Genomic DNA, 17,241 nt, shown 5'->3' with positions numbered 1-17,241 from the left:
AGTAAATTGCCTTCTCATCAAGCCTGTTTATTTGTTTATAAAGTGTGTGATTCATATTCTCAACATTGCTTAAAATTTCAATCGTTTGGAAAATTTAAAGAAAAGTTACATCCTTATATCTTACTATCGTTAAAGAGTGATTGATTTGATAGTAATGACAATCAGGTTTCCTGAATAAGCCAATCTTCTCAATTTCACTGAACTGTCAAAAGAGTAGATGATGACAAGGATGGTGGTGCTGATGATAAGAACATCAGCAGTAATCATTGTTATTGAGGACTAGACTCCCTACATCAAAGAATCTAATGTTTGTTCTCATAAAAATGTGACCCTATATATACATTATCTTCTAAAGTGGGTAACCATGAGAAAGGGGAAACTTTTAAAAAGTATGATAGGATAACATGCAAATCCAAGATTGTTGGAGTAAATTGAGATGTATTCATGGCACACAACCTAGTAATAAATGCCATCTCAGTGTGAAATTTCAAGAGACAAAATCAAGGATGCTTATGTCATAAACTTTAAATTACTTCTCCCTTCCCCTAATCCTCAGCCCCAAACTATTTAGTAACAATAAATCAGAGATATGAATATTAATAAAGCCACATACTGCAAAATTATGCATGTCCTTTAAATAATGCAAGGGTGGGACTTGATTATAATGTGCTTACAACAGCATGTGATGCAGTCACTCATTAGCTAGATGTCAAATTGATAATTTAATGAATAAATAAATGTCTTGATGTAATTATAAACTACATAAAGGAAACTTCCTAGATGATGGATTTCCAAAACCTATCAGACCAATAAGTAGGTAAGCATCATTTTCTTGTATAATAGCATTTAACGTCACAGGTTTATAAATTTAAGAATTATCTGGATAATGTTACAAATACACTATGGGGGAGTATTATGAGCAAGCACATCAAAGCTCCAATGAAATCATCTGATACCTGCCATTACCACTAGTTAAATGACTTACTTCCTGTTATCATTATTTTCATTCCTACTAAACATTTTATAGCATTTTTCAGGGTCCCCTAAATACATTAAGCATGATAAAAACTTCAGTGAAGATTCTCTTCTTTCATTAAAAAATTTGTATTAAGTGCCTGGGCATGGTGGCTCATACCTTGTAATCCTAGCTACTTGGGAGGTTGGGATCTATTGGATTACAGTTCAAGATTAGCCCAGGCAAAAAGTTTACAAGACTTCACCTCAACAGTGTCTGTTCATGGTAGCATGCATCTGTTATTCTACCTACACCAAGAAGTACAAACAAGAGAATCAAGATCTAAGCTTGCCTGGGGAATAAAGTGAGATCCTATCTGAAAAACAATCAAAGCAAGAAGGGCTGGTGGAATGGCTCAAATGATAAGTGCCTGCCTACCTAGCACAAGGCTCTGAATTTATCCCCCTGTACTGCCAAAAAACCCTATATTAAGGGCAGGACTGAATGGTCACTACTAGAGCCATTCTTTTTTTGTAATTTTTTTAAATTCTGTATTTTATGTTTAAGTAGTACACAATACCTACTGCTATAAAGAATAGAAAAATTTACTTTCACATTTCTTCTGCTTCCACTTTACCTCATATTTTTATGCTAGTTATTCACATATTTGTTTTGCCAAAATGAGTAATATTTACATTATTTTACATAAACACCTTAGTGGCTGACATTTATTCAGATCTATAGATTCCAGGTACTATTCTGTCCCTTCCTTTTTTCTGCTGTGCTATACATAAGTTGTAGTTACTGAGTCTTAATTTTTTTTTTACTTTAAAAGTTATTTTTCCTTTGTTGTTGTGCTGGGTGGGGGTACATTGTGGCATTTACAAAAGTTATTACAATGTCTCAAATGTATCATACTTGACTTCACCCCCACTACCACTCTCCTTTAGCACCCCCCCCACTCCCAGAATGGTTTCAACAGGTATTATTTTTACATTTATATATGTGTGTGCACATTTTTTGCACTCTATTCACCCTTCTACACTATTTCCCTTTCCCTCCCCCTCCCACTGTTACCATCCCCCTCTGGGCAGGACCTGTTCTGTCCTCCTGTTCTCCAATTTTGTATAAGAAAAAAGAGGAAAAATGACATTTTTGCTTGTTTGACATAGAGGTAGCTGCACAGGAGTTTCCTTGTGATATTTCCATGTATATATTTATTATAACCCCAAATGGTTTAGATTTTCTAACTTTCTTCATTCTATCTTAGTCCCTTTCTTATAGTAGTTTTAGAAGTTTAAAATTTCTATATTCATTCTTGTATAGAGAGTATATCAACCATATCCACCTTCTTAATTTCCTTCTTTTGCTCTATCCCAAACACCATGTTATGATAGGAAATTAATTGACTGGAACAATGTCCATTTTTGAGAAAGGAGTGGAAAAGTCAAGCTTTAGCTTTATCTAATTTTCCCCCTTTTGCTTTCTGCATTTATAGTAATGACTAATGGTGACTAGCATTTCATGACAAACATACCTGGAAGAAGACCAAACATTTATTTACATGATACAAATAAGAAGAACATTTCTAAAATGTTTACTTCTCAAATGGATATTTAGAAGTAATATGATAAGAGGTTAATACAAAATGAACTAGTTTTCCATAAATTTAGATATGGCTACTAGTCTAGTATGGAAAATAGTCTGTCTTAAAAGTCGTTCTGGATTTTCACTTTAATAATTTTATTTTTCAATACAGTTTTAAAGTAGTTTCAGCACTATTACAAAAACTACTTCTATCACAAATGTTCCACAGTAGAGAGGTTCTAAAAAGTTACTTTAAAACACAGTGTGCAGTTCTGAAAAAAAGGGAAGGAAGCAAAGCAAAAGACATACCTGGAATTTCATTTAAAAGAAAGTATTTCTTTTATTTAAGAGAAAATCAATTCTAGTTCATACATTTAAAGGAGCAATAGAAGAAAATGGGAATTCATGCTTTTCCTTTGTTTCTAGCACATTATCTATATGAAAATCATTTAGATTTCATGAGGTTTTTTTTTTATGTGAATAATCCTGAATCTGAAAAATGAATGTGCCATCTTTTAACATTTTCAATAGCTATAGAGATCATATGATATGATTAAAAATAAAGAATAATAGATTATAATATGGTTTAAATATTGTTTAATTGAAAAACATCTACAAATAACATATAAAGGAGCACTATTGAGTAAAGACAAGGGACACAAACTGACAAAGACATGAAATGAGGAGATGAAAGAAAGGTGAAAAGAAAGATTCAGAGAAAGAGAGAGAGTAGAGGAGAATGTATCATATACAGGACAGAAAAGAAGTGATATATAAACATATAGAAAGTAGATTCAGAATATGAAGGCCAATAAATAATGGAAAAACACAGAATCAAACATATACGACCAGGAACTAGAGAAAAGGTGAGATAAAAAAGAATTAACATAGAAGGTAACACACACACACAGGAAATTAATGTGAGTCAACTCCCTGTATAGCTATCCTTATCTCAACCAGCAAAAACCCTTGTTCCTTCCTATTATGGCTTATACTCTCTCTACAACAAAATTAGAAATAAGGGTAAAATAGTTTCTGCTGGGTATTTAGGGGGTGGGGGGAGAGGGAGGGGGCGGAGTGGGTGGTAAGGGAGGGAGTGGGGGCAGGGGGGAGAAATGACCCAAGCCTTGTATGCACATATGAATAAAAAAAAATGTGAAGATCACAATATAAGCCAGTCAGAGAGAAAGAAACATCTAAAGACTAGCTTTAATAATATTCTACTTTGTGTGTGGTGTGTATGTGTGTGTGTGTGTGTGTGTGTGTGTGTGTGTGTGTGCATGTGACACTGAGGTTTGAGATCAGGGCCTTATGTTTGCTAAGCAGGTGCTTTACCACTTTAGCTATGCCCCAGCCTTAGACTCCTTTCTTTAGTGGATGTTTTCCTGTCCTAGCCCCAAAGTCTATGGCATTACAATATATGCACAATTAAATGAACATAGATTAGTTGTTCAATTTAAAAAGTAATGAAAGGGGCTGAGGGTGTGGTTCAGGGAGTAGAGTACCTGCTTAGCAAGCACAGATCCCATTATTTCTTCTCAAATGATGGAAAACTTGAATTGTAACAAAGATTAAGACTGTTTTAGTGAGTCATTAGTCAGATTTCATTACTTGCATGCTGACTTAAATCTGGCACTAATCATTTGCTTTTTTATACCTAAAATTAAAGTAATGGATAAAGAGGCATAGGGATTGAGAAAAGACAATTTTATAACTTTAATATAACTAGTGAATAAGTTTCCAAATTCTATGACATTTAATGTCAAACACATAGCATTAACATTACAATTTTGGCATAGAACACAGATATTATGGATGTTATAGTTGTCCATACCATTTGGTACCATTGTTTTGGTTTTAATTTTCTATCATAAAAGTGATTTTTTATTTTGTTGCAGAAGAAAAAAATCTTGACTTAAGTGTCACAACTGACAGAGCATAATTGGGCATTTCAAATACTTCTCTCACATTTCCTACAATTATAATTTTTGTGTTTGTTTTTGTGATGTCAGGATGTACTAGGACATTGGGGAATATTTTGCAGTTTCCCTCCTCATTCATTTCATAAGAAGAACAAATTTATTTGCATTTTGCTATATGGTTATGAAATTTAATTACTAGGACAACACATTTCCTTTATACATGTTTATGTTCTTACATGTCTATTTTGACGTTGTTAAAGGAAGAAACTTTTCAGTAAAATACAATTCACTTAAAGATGTCTTACTGTCATAATTCACATAACTAAGAGAAAATGTTGACATATGAAAATAACTAGGATTTTTTTCAAATATCTACTTGCTTGAATTATAGAGCACACATTTTTTATTTTAAGATCATAAAATTGATACTTATCTCAGTTCCTAAATATTTTATCAATCATGCAAATTGTATGTTTTAAGAACTTCAGCATCACCAATTTAAAAGTATAATAAATAACTTGACACAATTCAAAATGAAATAGAAATTATTTTCTTTTCAAAGAGAAGATTTTTTTTCTCAGTATAACTCCTTAACCTCTCAACTTAGTTGTGTGCTAAGGAATGGCAAGCAATTTTTTAGAGGTAACTGTGCCATTATGAAAGAAGCCATTTTATGTTACATGAAAATTATAGTTCTGCAATGTCTTCTTGGAATTGATTTTTCCCTGTTTAAAGGACTACAATTTGCTTTAAATTTTACATAGAGCAAAGTTAACATTATATATGCTCAATAACAGTAGAATTGTAGTCAAAACTGGATAGGAGGTTTCAAAACATCTTTGAAGGTCAAAAACATATCTGGGGAAAGCACATAGTGGCACATATGAAGTAAGGCTCAAATACTTGCAGAACCTGGAGGATGTTTAGATGAAGGATGTCATGACTGATCCAAGAAGTGGGTTAAAATTGAGGAAATAAACGTTTATAATTGGAAAACTACCACACAAAGAACAATCTTCCCTTAGCATTTCCTGTTATGCAAAAATAGGCATAAATTAAAATAAACAAATAAGAAGTGTGTCATTTCCTTTTTTTTTTTAGCATAGAGGTAGGAAAGTTTATTAAGGGAAAGAATGAAAGCTCCCACGGAAAAGAATGGGGTCCTGAGTAGGTTGCCCAAGAAGTGTGTCATTCTTATCTAGGAAATCGAACTTGATAGGAACAAAGTCTTATGCATTACAAAATTTAAAGGAATCATTTAGTAAACTACTTACCTTAGCACATAAAGTAAAACATCTCAGTCAGTAAGACCCATCAAGCATTCAGAGCTCTCAGTCAGGCTTTCTGTTCTCTTTTGATTTCTCATATATTTGTATGTATATAGTAAATTTTGTAAATATTCATGTATTTTATATGAATTATAAAATTATAAAAAGTACAAAAGATTATTAGATGTGTAAAGAAAATCTACAGCTCCAAAATAGAAAATGACAAGATAATGGTAAAATTCCTTGAAAGAAAAAGTTACAAAAGCTGACATAGAAACATGATTCTCCCAATTAGCTAGGATTGTAGACATAAGCACCATGCAAATCCCATTTTTACTCATATTAAAACATCAAGCAGGGAGATGAAACTTTCCTTCAAGGAAAATAGTCATGAAAGTCATCCTGGAAAGAGGTTAATCTGGGGACTGAAAGTGAATATGGGATCCAAGATGGCAACTAGAGGGAGGAAGCAGACAGTGTGAGCTCCATAAATCAAAAATCTTGCTGAGATGCTGGAGCCACACTTGGCAGGAAAAAATCACCAAGAAGAAGCAAAACACCGACACCCTGAGCCCCCAGCCAATACAAAACTTATCCATCTCACATTACTCTGAGAAAACAGGAGGGGTCCTGCATCTCCAGGTGCCAGATTCAAACCTGCTTGGGAGAGGCAGACCAATAGGTGAGCAAAGAAGCACACACTGTTTATCCACAGCCACCCCTGGGATAAACCAGCATAGTCCCCTGGACAGACTGACCCCTGCCCCACAAAAAACAAAAAAAAATCCTGAATAATAAACAAGGAATTGAAAAGGACATGCAGAAGAGGGGGAAGGGGCAGCTCTCTGCATGAACTTTCAGTAAACAAAGCCTGCAAAAGTAGCCAGCTGACAGTAGGCGGCTGATGAGTTGCTCCTGAAATATGGCAGATAGTGGTTCACAAAGCTCACCTCCTGACCCAACCACAGGGCAAGACTACAACAGAGTTACTGCTTATACCAACATCAGTACTGGATGCTGAAGGAGTAACATCGGAACTACTAAGACTGAAATTCTATTGTTCCAGAACCTGGAATTTTTTTTCCTCTTTTCTCTTTCTCTCTAAGTGTTTGTCTTCTTCGCTGTCTGTTAGTCCACCATCTCTCCCTGTTGAATTCTTTGTTTCTCTTTTTTTTCTTTTCCTTTTTCTCTTTCTTTATTGGTTTCATTAATTTTACTATTGTACGTTAGCTAATACTAAATAACACACAGACCAGGGACATAAAAAACACCAAGTGGAATGATGGGAAGACAAAAAAGGGATGGAAAACCATTTTCTCCCCCAAAATAAATTAGTATAGGATTCAGAGGGAAATAAATGGACACCCAGTTACAGACCCGAACAAAACAAAGATAGATTATCCCAAGGAACCCAATGAAGCCCACAAAAACACCCTGAAAGAAGAAATCACTCAGAATTTCATGGAGATGTTACTACACAAGGTCAACCAAAATGTACAGGAGGCACTCAAGAAATTCCAAGACAACAAAAATAAATAATATGAGAAGGCAAAAAAACAAATAAGTGAAATCATAGGAGCCCTAAATAAATACCAAAGAGAAACAGAGAACACCATAAACAGAGATAAATGAATTAAGGATGAAAATTGACAATATTAAAGAGGAAGTGATTCATGATATGGAAACTTCAGAAAAAAGAATGAAACAGAGATGCTAAACACAATGGAAGGCCACTCCAGCAGACTAGAAGGAGCAGAAGACAGAATCTCAGAACTTGAAGATGAAATGGAAATTAAAGAAAAAACTAAAGAACTATTACTCAAACAGCTCAAGTCCTGTGCAAAGAATATGCAAGAATTCATTGATCTTTCTCCATCGAAAGATCAAACCTGAGAATCATGAGTATTGAAGAAGGAGAAGAGGTGCAAGAAAATGGAAAATGTAATGTATTTAATAAAATAATAACAGAAAATTTCCCAAATCTAGAGAAAACTATGCCCAATCAGGTACAGGATGCCTCCAGAACACCAAACAGACTTGACCAATATAGAACTACTTCATGACATATTATCACTAAAATAACAAGGACAGAGAATAGAGAAACAATATTGAAGGCTGTAAGAGAGAAAAAACAAGTAACATACAAAGGTAAACCCATCAAAATCACAGCAGATTTCTCAATGGAAACCTTAAAAGAGAGAAGAGTATGGAGTGAGGTATTCCAGGCACTGAATGAAAATAACTTCAAGCCTAGGATACTCTACCCAGGAAAACTATCATTCAAAATAGATGGAGCAATAAAAGTCTTCCATGATAAGCAGAAACTAAAACAATATATGACCACCAAGACACCACTCCAAAAGATTCTTCAAGGAATCTTGCACACAGAAAATGAAAGCATACAAAACAATGAAAGTACCAAACCACAGGACAAGAAAAGGCAAGAAAGTAGAGAGTAACATTGATTTAACTGCACACAATCAAACCCTTAAACAACAAAGACAACTAAATGACAGAAATCACCTCATACCTATCAATATTAACACTGAATGTTAATGGACTTAATTCCCCCATCAAAATACACTGTTTGACAAACTGAATTAAAAAGGAAGATTCAAAAATCTGTTGCTTACAGAAGACCCATCTCATCAACAGAAACCAGCACTGGCTTAGTGTGAAAGGCTGGAAGAAGATATACCAAGACAATGGCTCCCCAAAACATGCAGAAGTAGCAATAGTTATCTCGGACAAAGTAGACTTCAAACATAGATTGATCAAATGAGATAAATGAGGACATTTCATACTAATAAAAGGGGAAATACACAAAAGGAAATAACAATTATCAACTTATATGCACCCAACATCAATGTACCCAATTTCATCAAACATACTCTGAAGGACCTAAAAACATATATAAACTCTGACACAGTGGTAGTGGGAGACTTTAACACCCCCTTATCACCAATAGATGGTCATTGAAACAAAAAATCAATAAAGAAATCCTAGATCTAAATCAACCATAGATCAAATGGACCTAGTTGATGTCTCCAGAATATTTCATCCAACTTCTGCACAATATACATTATTCTCAGAAGAATATACATTCTTCTCCAAAATTGATCATATATTACGGCACAAAGTGAACCTCAGCAAATATAAGAAAATAGAAATAATCCCATGCATTCTATCTGATCACAATGGATTAATATTAGAATGCAACAACAAAAACAACAGTAAAAAACATGCAAACAATTGGAAGCTGAACAATACATTGCTCAATGATCATTGATGAAATAAAAGAGGAAATTAAAAGTTTCCTGGAAGTTAATGAAAATAAAAACACAACCTACTGGAACCTATGGGACACAGTAAAGGCAGTCCTTCGAGGAAAGTTTATAGCCATGAGTGCATATATTAAAAGGACAGAAAGATCTCAAATCAATGACCTAATGCTATATCTCAACCTCCTAGAAAAACAAGAACAAGCAAATCTCAAAACAAGCAGAAGGAAAGAAATAATAAAAATAAGGGCTGAAATCAATAAAATAGAAACAAAAAAATACAAAGAATCAATGAAACAAAAAGTTGATTCTTTGAAAAATAAACAAGATAGACAGACCCCTGGCAAACCTGACTAAAATGAGAAGAAAAATTTGGAGGCTTCTTAAAAATCTAAACATAGATCTGCCATATGATCCAGCAATCCCACTCCTGGGGATATACTCAAAGGAATGCGACTCAGGTTACTCCAGGGCACCTGCACACCCATGTTTATTGAAGCACTATTCATAATAGCCAAGTTATGGAAAGAGTCAAGATGCCCTTCTACTGATGAATGGATTAAGAAAATGTGGTATTTGTACACAACGGAATTTTACCTAGCCATGAAGAAGAATGAAATCCTATAATTCGCAAGTAAATGGATGGAAGTCGAGAACATCATTCTGAGCGAGGTTAGCCAGGCTCAGAAGACCAAAAATTGTATGTTCTCCCTCATATGCAGACCTTAGATCTATGGAAAATGCAGCAATGTGGTTGGACTTGGGTCACATGATAATGGGAGAACACATGCAAGAGGTATGGGGATAGGTAAGAAACCCAAAACATGAAAGTATTTGATGTCCCCACTGTAGAGGAACTAATACAGAAACCTTAAAGTGACAGAAGTCAATATGAGAAGGGGATCAGGAACTAGTGAAAAGGTCAGTTAGAGATGAATCAACTTGGGATGTAACACATTTGTACATGGAAGCAATGTTAGGAATCTCTCTGTATAGCTATCCCTATCTCAACTAGTCAAAACACTTTGTCTTTCTTATTATTGCTTATACTTTCTCTTCAACAAAATTAGAGATAAGGGCATAACAGGTTCTGCCTGGAAGCAAGGAGGGGTGGGAGGTAGAGGGAGATGGCTGGGGTAGGGGGGAGAAATGGCCCAAACAGTGTATGCACATGTGAATAAATGAATAAAAAAACCATCAAACATCTGGGATTAAATACAATAAATCATGTGTAGGACCTCTGGGCTGAAAAGTACAAAATATTATTAAAAACTTCAATAAAAAAGACCTAAGTAAGTGAAGAGATATATCTTGTTCACAGAATAGATAACTTAGTATTGCAAAGATGATAATTAATCTACAAATTCAACAACTTCTCAATCAATACCTTTGCAGGTTCCTATAAAAACTGACAAGATAATTCTCTATTTCATTCAAAGAACCAAAAATAGCCAAGGTAATACTGAAAAGGATGAATAAATTTGGAGGGTTTACATTACTACAGGCAAAATTTTTAATTAAAATGAATGTATATGCACATACAATTAAATATCACTTAGTCATAAAATGGAGTAAAGTTCTGGCATATGATCCAACATGAAAGAAACCTAAAAACATTATGTTAAGTGAACTAAGCTAGGCACAATGAGACAAATATTGCATGGTTCTGCTTATCTGAAATATCTAAAATATGCAAATTCATGAAGACAGATAGTAGATTTCAAGGTCACAGAGTCTGAGAAAAGCAGAGACAGGAAACTATTTCTTAATGGCTAGTTTCTGTCTGGGTGATAGAAATTTTTGGAAATAGATGGTGATGATAGTTATAATCGCTGCCACTGTACTATACATTTAAAATGTTTATGGTGATAAATTTGATGCTACATGTACTTTCAATAATTAAAAAATAAAGTAATATACCAAAACCATTGAACTGTACATTTTAAGTGGGTGAATTTAATGGTATGTGATTCATATCTCAGTAAGCCTGCTAAAAAAGGCCAAAAATGGTTGCAATTAAGCCACTTTGGTACTGGTTGAAGGAGAGACCTAGTCAAATGGGAACATGTTCTTACATACGCATTCACTTGATTTATGATCAGGGTGCCACAGCTCTACAATGGGGAAATTATTTCCTTTCAATAAATGGTACTGGAGTAATGGATGTTTCTTTTCATTATAAATTCATAAATACCACTTGTTTTTAAAGAATGTGGATTAATTTGATAAACACATTAATATTAAAATTAAAAAGTATTCTTCATAGAAAGTCAAAGGCTCACAAGTTAAGTCAGTAGATAAAGCAAGAATTCTTGATTAAGTCTATACTTCAGGTAAAAGTAATTAGGATTTATTATACTTATATTAAACCACCTCCATCTTACTTAAATACTGTTAAATACATTGACCACCAAATTAATGATTTCATCATCTTTCAGTCTAATTCTATAGAATTATGCAAAGAAATTACTGGTACATATTTGGCATTTGGCCATTAACATAAAATGTACAGTGAAATAAAATGGCCAATTAATAAAACAAAACAAAACAATGATCCACATACCAGCTTCTTCCCAATAAAGCACTCAGAAAACAAAACAAATATAAACACTTGCAACATTTAACACATGTGACAGAGAAGATGGTTAATGTCTAACCTTTATCCACTGGAGATTTGTCTGTTTGAGCTTATTTTCAAGTTTATCTTGCTCTTCTGGGCTTATGGGAGCACTTACAAGTGCTGTTCTTCCAGTTTCATTTAATTGTTTTAGAATTCCCTGGCGCAAGGGCAACTCTTCCGTCAGTAACTGAAACAGACAAATGCACCAAGTTTAAAATGAATTATAGACAATTCCAACTACCTTGTCTTCACCTCTATTGATTAGTTTATAAAAATGAAGAATATTGACCGAAGGCCCACTGGTACCTCAAATACCAAATACCTCTACAGAGCAGATGGCTGATGGACTGAAAATGCCCAATCTCAAATAGATAATCTTTCCTACAAGTAACCAGGTTACTTTACCCCTCCAAGATATTTTTAAGACAAAATGCTATATGGTATGATGAACTCTACAACACAGCCATTCTGAAAACATATTTATCAGAAATAGAACAGTTTGAATAAATTCATCATCCTCTCAGGCACTACACCATGCTGTAGCATACATAGCATGCTACTGAATAAAAAACTATACTGTCAATATATAGAGTAACAGGAACTGGACTAAGTTCTTCACATATAATACCTCAGTTTATCTCCATATGATAATCATTATTTGAATTAGTTCCTATTATCTCTATTTTATAAAGAAGGAAAATAAGACAGAGAGGTTAAATAATCAGCTCCAATGACACAAAACTAGCCAGCAACAGAGGGGTGATTCAAACTTGGGACGCTTCATTCTGAAATCCTAATTTTTTACTCTTCCACATACTTGAATTTCTTTTCCATTCAGCATCTTATTATTTATACCTTTTCCCAAGATCTATAAAACAACCTTGGTGTTAATAACTATGTTTTATTTATTTAGAACTGAATTGTCCAAGATAGTAGCCACCTTCTACATGATTCTATTTACATTTAAGATAATTAAAATTTAATAAAATTCTCCTCACTTTCTCAATTACACTAGCCACCTTTGAAAAGGCACATATGGTTAGTGGCTACAGAAATGGATAATGCAGAACATTTCTGTCATCATAGAAATTTCTATTGGAAAACGTTTGCCTCAATTTTCTAAGGAGAAAAGAAAATCAATGCACATTTATTAATAAGTTAATACTGCTAAAATAAGTCTACAAAATGAGTTATCAATGTATGTCATTACATCTGACAATACATTGGGAAGATGAATTTCCAAAAGCATATTGAGTTCGTTCTTCCAAGGTATAACCATCTTTAAATAGTTCAAAAACTTTCAATTCTTTGAATCTCAAATACTTAATATATGTCTAATATACAGTAAGTGATCAATATGTATTTACTGAATTAGGTGATATTTTTATTTTATAGGTTATTCCCTGGTAGGGTGTAAATTTCTTGTTTCACAGAAATAAATTTTGACTTGGACTTTAATTAGTATGTGTAAACCAACTGAATCACTGATAAATAACTAAGTTCATTTCTCTTTGATTTTGCAACCTTGAAAAATGAGGATAATAGCAACCAGTTGGAAAGTTTTATATGAAGATTAAATAAAATAGTTATAAATTTATTAGTATTTGGTACATAATAGGGGATGATTAACTGTTAATTTCACTTCTCCTTTCACCTTTCCCTCAACAATTAAAATCAACCAGATCAAAAAGAGTTTCATACTCAAAATTAAAAATTAAAATTCTTCCAATAATATAATCAGAGCATGTCAGTCAGTCAGCTGAGGTAATTGGTAATAAGTAGACATCACAGAAGGAATGTACTAAAAGTTACCTGAAAACAATAGGTGTTTATTCAACCAGTATACAGTATGAACCAATGTCATGCCCCTCCCCAAAATAAAACAAGCCAAAACAAAAAAATTGCTTTCAGTGAATCTAATGCCTTTAATCAGAGGTTGAAAAAGCATTACTGATTTGGAAATTAAGATATGTCCTAAAAAATGAGACTCTTCTTTTTATAATCTCCCCAAATTTTCATGTGAACAGCTTAAGACAAATTGAGTGATTCTGACTTATATTTAGATTTTATGATTCCACACTCTGTTCTTCGGTTTTTGAAGTTACTTGAAACTATGGATTTCTCAAATAAGTCTAAAATTAAATTTAAGTTAGTTTAAAAAGTAACTGCCACACATTGTGTATATATATGTATAGGTGTAATATACAGGCAATGTATACATCTATACATACATACACCTATGTATATGTATGCTATTTGGGAGACATTGGTTTAAGACAAAATAAAGCTGTGAGAAAAACATTTTAGTAAGGATCTATAAATAGCATAATGGGCAGGAAATCAATTATTAAATACATTTAAAAGTAGATTTATATGTTCTTTATACAATTAGGCCCTCAGGATTTTAGAAATCAAAATTACCTTGACTTGTTCAAGCTTTTCTTTTAGCTGCTGCTCATTTCTAAGTTCAAGTGGAATACTAGCAATGTTATCTGCTTCTTCCAACCATAAGACAAATTCATTTAAATCTCTTTGAAATTCTGACAAGATATTCTTTTGTTCTTCTAGCCTGGAGAAAAATGAATGAAATTGTTATAAATGACATATTTTTCAAACTTTTACTTTTAATACAAGCATGAACATAGAATTTTTAAGCCTATTGAAATCACCATAAGAAAGGAACTAAGAGTGGAATGGCAGTCTACTTTCAATATTTTGAGGTGCCTCCATACTGTTTTCCATAGTGGTTGTACTAATTTACATTCCTATCAGGAATGTATGAGGGTTCCTTTTTCCCCACATCCTCTCCAACATTTGTTGTTCATTTTCTTCATGGTAGTTATTCTAACTGAGGTGAAATCATAGCGTGGTATTGATTTGCATTTCATTTATGACAAAAAATATTGAGCATTTGTTTTCTCTTCTATGTGGAATTTAGACATAATACAAGAACAGTAATATTATGAAAAACAGGTCATGCTAAGGGGAGGTCTCATATGAGAAGGGGAGGATAAAAGAAGGAACTTCAGAAGGTGAATACAGAATTTTTAAATCTGTTGAAACCACCATAAGAAGGGGACTAGGTAGAAAGAAGAAAAACAAAGATGAACCAATTCAGGTTATAATACAGATATACATGGAAATGTCACAATGAAACACCTGGTATAGCTATCTTAAACAAACATATCATTTTTGTTTTTACAAAAACAGAACAGAAAGGCAAAACAGGTCCTTCCTGGAAGATGGGTACCACTGGGAGGAGAGGGGATACAAGAAAAGGGAAGGTGAATATGGTGGAAATATTCTGTATATATGCATTTAAAAGGAAAAATTGAGACCTGTTGATCCTATTCCAGGAATGGAGAGAGTGGGGATAAAGGAGAATGATGGAGGAGGTGAATTCAACAATGATATATTGTAAGAAATTTTGTAAATGTCATAATGTACTCCCAGTACAATAATAATAAAATAAACAATTAAAAAACAAACTGAAAAAACATGGCAGGCACTTTTAAAAATAAGCAATCTAAAATATTTTACAATACATAATTTATTTTAAGCAAATTAATTTCAGTATTTCCAAAATATCTGAAAGATAAGAGATTCAAATTAGTCATGAAAGTAGTTTTAAAAATTCTAACATGTTATTAAATTAGAGCAAGGCTTCTCTACCTACACTACTGACATTCAATTTCAATAGTTCTTTGTTGTGAGGGGCTGTCCTGTGTAGTGTAGAATGTTTAGCAGAATTTCTGTTCTGTATAGTTGCCAGTGCCAACTCCCCTTTTACCCAAGTTGTGACAACCCAAAATTTATTGAGGTATTGCCTATTATCCTACCTGAGGAGGGTCAAAATTGTCCCTTTTGGGGTACCTTTACAGTAGATTAAGTGTATAATATTAAGTTGCATATTTTAAAATGCCAATGCATACTTTGTATAAAATTAGGGGACAAAAGCAAAAACAATGTTTTAAAATAAAAACACTAAGTGATTACATGATAGAATGTTTTCCAAATTATGACATAATTTTTTTGAAGAAAAGTAAGAATTGATTTACAATACCTAACATATGTTGGACTAGTGGAAGATTTTTAAAATTTTTTTTTTATTATTCATTTAATCACATGTGCGTACACTGTTTGGGTCATTTCTTCCCCTTACCTCATCCCCCATCCTCTTTCCCCCTCCCTCCCTCACTTCCAGACAGAACCTGTTATGCCCTTATCTCTAATTTTGTTGAAGAGAAGACAAGCAATAATAAGAAAGACAAAGCACTTTTGCTAGTTGAGATAAGAATAGCTATACAGAGAGATTCCTAGCATTGCTTTCATGTACAAATGTGTTACAACCCAGGTTGATTCATCTCTACCTGATCTTTTCACTAGTTCCTGATCCCATTCTCATATTGACCTCTGTCGCTTTAAGGATCAAATACTTTCATGTTTTGGGTTTCTTATCTATCCCCATACCTCCCGCATGTGCTCTCCCCTTATCATGTGACCCAAGTCCAACCACATTGTTGTATTTGCCCTAGATCTAAAATCCACATGAGGGAGAACATACAATTTTTGGTCTTCTGAGCCTGGCTAACCTCGCTCAGAATGATGTTCTCGACTTCCATCCATTCACTTGAGAATGATAAGATTTCATTCTTCTTCATGGCTGAGTAAAATTTCATTGTATATAAATACCATTTTCTTAATCCATTTGTCAGTAGTGGGGCATCATGGCTGTTTCCATAGCTTAGCTATTGTGAATAGTGCAGCAATAAACATGGGTGTGCAGGTGTAAGTTAAAAATTGGTTGAAGTATTGCTAAAACATCTTCATATTTAGAGCCTGAATCTCCTATAGTCTTTTCTTTTGGGAGCATTGGGGACATTGAAAACTGCTAGTAGAACTACTGCTACTGTTGCTTCTCTTTAAAACTAATGGGGGAAGTTACTGGTCTCAGTTGATGGTTTTCAGATGTGGGATAGCATTATTTCCACTAAGCTTCTGGACTTAGAAGCAACACTGGAAGAGAAAAAAAATTCTACAACAAACAATTTTTATTCGTGAAACAGTATTGATGATGAAGCATTTCTTGAATGTTCTAAGATGATTCAACACCTTAGGTCTAGATTTTAAGAGCCTATCTCATCTTTCTTAACTATTCTTTGTGCAAGTTTTCGTGTCCATGAGTATTTGACTCTAGATCATCTTGTTCAGCGTTGTAAATATTTTTAGATAAGCAAAAGCTCTCTAAAATCTGATTGTAAAGCTGAACAAACTTGTAAGATTCAATTTTCATCTTGAAATAGGTAATTTTGAATTTTGGTGAGGAAAAAAACCTCAAAACCCAAAACCAAACAAAAAAAACTTGAAGGACAGAAAAGAGTAATATCAAACCAAATTAATAATAATAAATAATAATAACAAGCCCTAAGTGTAGAATAAAGTTCCAAAAGTAAATACCTCCCACTTCAAATATGTTTCAAATTATTTACTTGCATATTTTTCCTCTTAGAAGTATTCAGCCAAGAAAAAGAGGAGGATATTACTTATTCATTATAATTGAGATTCATACATTTAATTGGGATTAAACCCTATAAACAGTCTGTACCTA

At 33.4% G+C, this 17,241-nt stretch overlaps 1 protein-coding gene across 13 annotated transcripts in view; it reads right to left on the bottom strand.

Moving 5' to 3' along the window:
- The window catches only part of Dmd (dystrophin), a 2,168,746-nt gene that overhangs the window by 794,621 nt on the left and 1,356,884 nt on the right, over window positions 1-17,241 (bottom strand). For all 13 annotated transcript variants that reach the window (XM_074062730.1, XM_074062731.1, XM_074062740.1 and 10 more), the window contains 2 exons: window positions 14,055-14,202; window positions 11,671-11,820 (listed from right to left, as the gene is read on the bottom strand). In XM_074062730.1, coding sequence (XP_073918831.1) covers window positions 11,671-11,820; window positions 14,055-14,202 — 298 coding nt within the window. The remainder of the gene's footprint in view (window positions 1-11,670; window positions 11,821-14,054; window positions 14,203-17,241) is intronic.

Source organism: Castor canadensis, chromosome X (assembly GCF_047511655.1).
Source record: "Castor canadensis chromosome X, mCasCan1.hap1v2, whole genome shotgun sequence".
Taxonomy (NCBI): Eukaryota; Metazoa; Chordata; class Mammalia; order Rodentia; family Castoridae; genus Castor; species Castor canadensis.
Note: the sequence above shows the minus strand (reverse complement) of the source record. Positions and strands in the feature narration are given on the sequence as shown.